Here is a 3,336-nt window from a genome sequence, read left to right as displayed (position 1 = left end):
GGATATCATAGAGGCAATCGGATCTCTTCCCTTGGAACATTATACCAAGATACAAGCAAGTGTTTGGTTATTAAGGAGAATCACAGCAACAGTAACATTAAGTCCATACATTTGTTTTTGCCATTCCTGAATGTCCCACTGAAATCAAAATTCATTTCAAAAACAAAGAATAATTAGATGTTTTTCTTTATCACTTTCCCATTTTTATTCCATCCCTAAGTTCTTTTTGCCCCACAACCTCCTCATGGCAATTTTCACCTCTGCATTTCTGAGTGTGTAGATGATGGGGTTCAGCATGGGGGTGACAACTGTGTAGAACACGGCCACCAGTTTGTCCTCAGTGAAGGTGGAGGAGGGTCGCATGTAGAGGAAGATGGCAGGTCCAAAGAACAAGAGGACCACTGTGATGTGAGAGGCACAGGTAGAGAGCGCTTTGCGCCTCCCCTCTGCAGAATGGTTCCTCAAGTTGACAAGGATGATAATATAGGAGGACACCAAAATGAGGAAGGAGCACAGAGCAATTAAGCCACTGTTGGCCAACACAATAACCCCCTCCACAAAGGTGTCAGTGCAGGCAAGCTTGAATAATGGCTGAAGATCACAGAAGTAGTGGTCAATCACATTGGGACCACAGAAGGGCAACTGGACGGTGATGAGAATCTGTATAATGGAGTGGAAAAAGCCCCCAAGCCAGGAGCCAGCCACCAGTACATGACATAGTTGGCGGCTCATAATGTTCATATACTGAAGAGGCTTGCAGATGGCCACATAGCGGTCATAGGCCATCACCACAAGCAAAAGGATCTCAGTGACCCCAAAGAAGTGGAAGAAGAATATCTGAGCCACACAGCCCTCCAGAGAGATGGTTTTAATCTTGGCAAGTAAGTCTGTCATGAATTTAGGGACAACAGTAGAGGAGTAAGTGATCTCCACCAGGGACAAGTAGCTAAGGAAGAAGTACATGGGGGAATGCAGACTCTTACTGACATTGACTGTCAGAACAATGAGACCATTGCCCACCACTGTGGCCAGGTACACAGGAAGAAACACCACAAAGCATGCTCTCTGAACCTCTGGATCCTGAAACAGGCCAGTGAAAATTAACTCAGTCACATTATTTGTAATGGCCATGGACTCCATTTGGAGAAAATGTATCTCAGAGAAGAGCCCTGTGACAAAACAAACACTTCATAACAACAATCCTTCATGTTTATTTAGCACTTGCCTGTTAATAGAGCCCTTTTGCACATATTATCTTATTGGTTTATTTTACTTATTTATTTGTTAATATTACAAACGTTTATCCATTCACTGCCCAACAGTCCACTCTATACAAGACACTATGCAATCTATCTTGCAAAAAAACTCCATGATCTCCTTATCACAAGGGAGAAAACCAAAGCTCAAAGGGGTCGGGAATTAGTGAAGCCTCCCAGTAAGAAGTGGATCCAGAACAAGAACCAGATCATTTTATTCCAACTGGTATGTTATTTCAAGTATACCACACTGGAAATAATAATCAACATTTTCAGCATTACTAAGTATCCATATTACCAACAATTCTCCCATTCTCAACATTTCTCATCATGCCTTTGCATGAGAAATTCTCAAGTAAACGTCTCGTGAATCCCTGTTCCCTCCATTTACTTCCCCGAAATGCCAATTTCATTAATAGTTCTCCCTTTCTAAAGAATATCTTCAATATTTTCCTTACATGAATTATCTAAGTTTCTGGATTCTTTCAGGTCCTATGGTTTTGCTCAATCCCACATCTTCATGAATTTTTACAAACATTTCGAGAAAATTTTGACACCTGGGGTCCAAGTGGACATCTGGAAGTTGTTGAGAATATAGGTCAGTATCAAACAACAGTTCGAATGTAATATATGGGGATTCACCAGTTTGCTTGTTTCTGTCTTTCAGTTTTCCCACCATTGGTATTTTTTGTCAGCAGGAGGTGAGGATTTATTTTAATTCAGTTCTTTAACCAAATGTTTTATTAAGTACCTACCATGTGCCCAGGCAATTTGGGACATACAAGAGAAGAACGAAAGATGGCTCTCACCTTCAGGAAGCTTGTAACTACATGCGATTCAGCAGCACGTTCATGACACGAGGCAGAGGAATCTCTCAAAGATTTTCTCTGCTTTTGAAATTAGGTTGAAGGTGTCAAATCACTATGTTGTACACCTGAAACTGATGTAACATTGTGTGTCAGCTATACCTCAGCTTAAAAAAGAAAAACAAATAAGACTACCCTGCAGTATTTCTTATTCCTTTTATTTTTTTCTTCTTTCACTTGGGCTCCCACACTGAAATAAATTAAATACCTCCCTCATCACTAATCTTTCTCATAGTAAAAACTAGAAGATATACAGAAGGTGAAAATACGCTGAGAGAATCCTCGGTGAGTCACCTGGCTAACACTGGAGAAGAAATGGGGGATTGCGTGGCATGAAAGAAGGGCACTGAAGAAGAACAACTGAACAGGAGAGGCGAAGCAAGGGGAGGTTCCCTTTCTGTTCCATAGAAAGGGAAACAGGGAAACACCAAAAACAACCCACAGACTCAGGGAGCCTGGGTGGCTCAGTCAGTTAAGCGACAGACTCTGGATATCAGCTCAAGTCATGATCTTGCTGTCATGAGATCGAGCCCCTTGTGGGGCTCCATCCTGGGTGGGGCCTGCTTGGGATTCTCTGTCTCCCTCTCTCTCTGCTCCTCCCCTCTGTGTGTGCTCTCTCTCAAAATAAATAAACTTTAAAAATCTTAACCAAAAACAACCCAGCCTCTGGTGGCCGGAGGAAACCTCAAGCACGTGGTGACCTGATTTCACCACTGTCACTGTCATTGTCACCCCAACAGCCACAGCGGCAGGTACTGTTGTCCTTTAGTCAGTAGCTACTGCGTGCTGGACTGTGATAACCGTTGTCCCCTCAATTAATTCTTCCCGTACCACTTTGAGGCCGCTAATTGATAGGTGAGTCAATTGTGACTCAGAGAGGTTAAGTAGCCTGCCCAAATACAGCTTGTGAATGATTGAGCCAAGGCTGAAACCCAGGCCTTTCTAGAAAGGGAGAGAGGGCCACCACTCCTCAGCCAGATGAGAAAGCGGTTGGCCACTCCAGCACCTTACAGAAATGACATCAAAACCCGTGGTTGATATAAAACTTGCCCAAATCCATTTATTATGCCTTCCCTGTGAATAGCAGGAACATGGCAGGCAACTTCAAGTTATCGGGAACACTTCAATGCCACCATCTCTGGAATAAGAGAGATGAAGAAGCTATGTGGGACACTGAGTAGAGTGTGAGACTTGGGAATGTCCCCTCCTCCTCT

The 3,336-nt window shown here is 43.1% G+C and overlaps 1 protein-coding gene across 1 annotated transcript; it reads right to left on the bottom strand.

The window, feature by feature from the left end:
• Positions 1-204: 204 nt before the first annotated feature.
• On the bottom strand, positions 205-1,166 carry LOC122483759 (olfactory receptor 4B1). The gene has a single exon (XM_043581126.1). It carries the CDS (start codon positions 1,138-1,140, stop codon positions 205-207), a length of 936 nt encoding a protein of 311 aa, XP_043437061.1. The 5' UTR covers positions 1,141-1,166.
• Positions 1,167-3,336: the final 2,170 nt, after the last annotated feature.

This window comes from Prionailurus bengalensis, chromosome D1, assembly GCF_016509475.1.
Source record: "Prionailurus bengalensis isolate Pbe53 chromosome D1, Fcat_Pben_1.1_paternal_pri, whole genome shotgun sequence".
Taxonomy (NCBI): domain Eukaryota; kingdom Metazoa; phylum Chordata; class Mammalia; order Carnivora; family Felidae; genus Prionailurus; species Prionailurus bengalensis.
The sequence above is the reverse complement of the archived record's forward strand: the minus strand, read 5'-3'. Positions and strand labels throughout refer to the sequence as shown.

Coding starts and splice junctions, on each gene's coding strand:
- LOC122483759 (XM_043581126.1), bottom strand. CDS start 1,140: ATGGAGTCCATGGCCATTACAAATAATGTGACTGAGTTAATTTTCACT.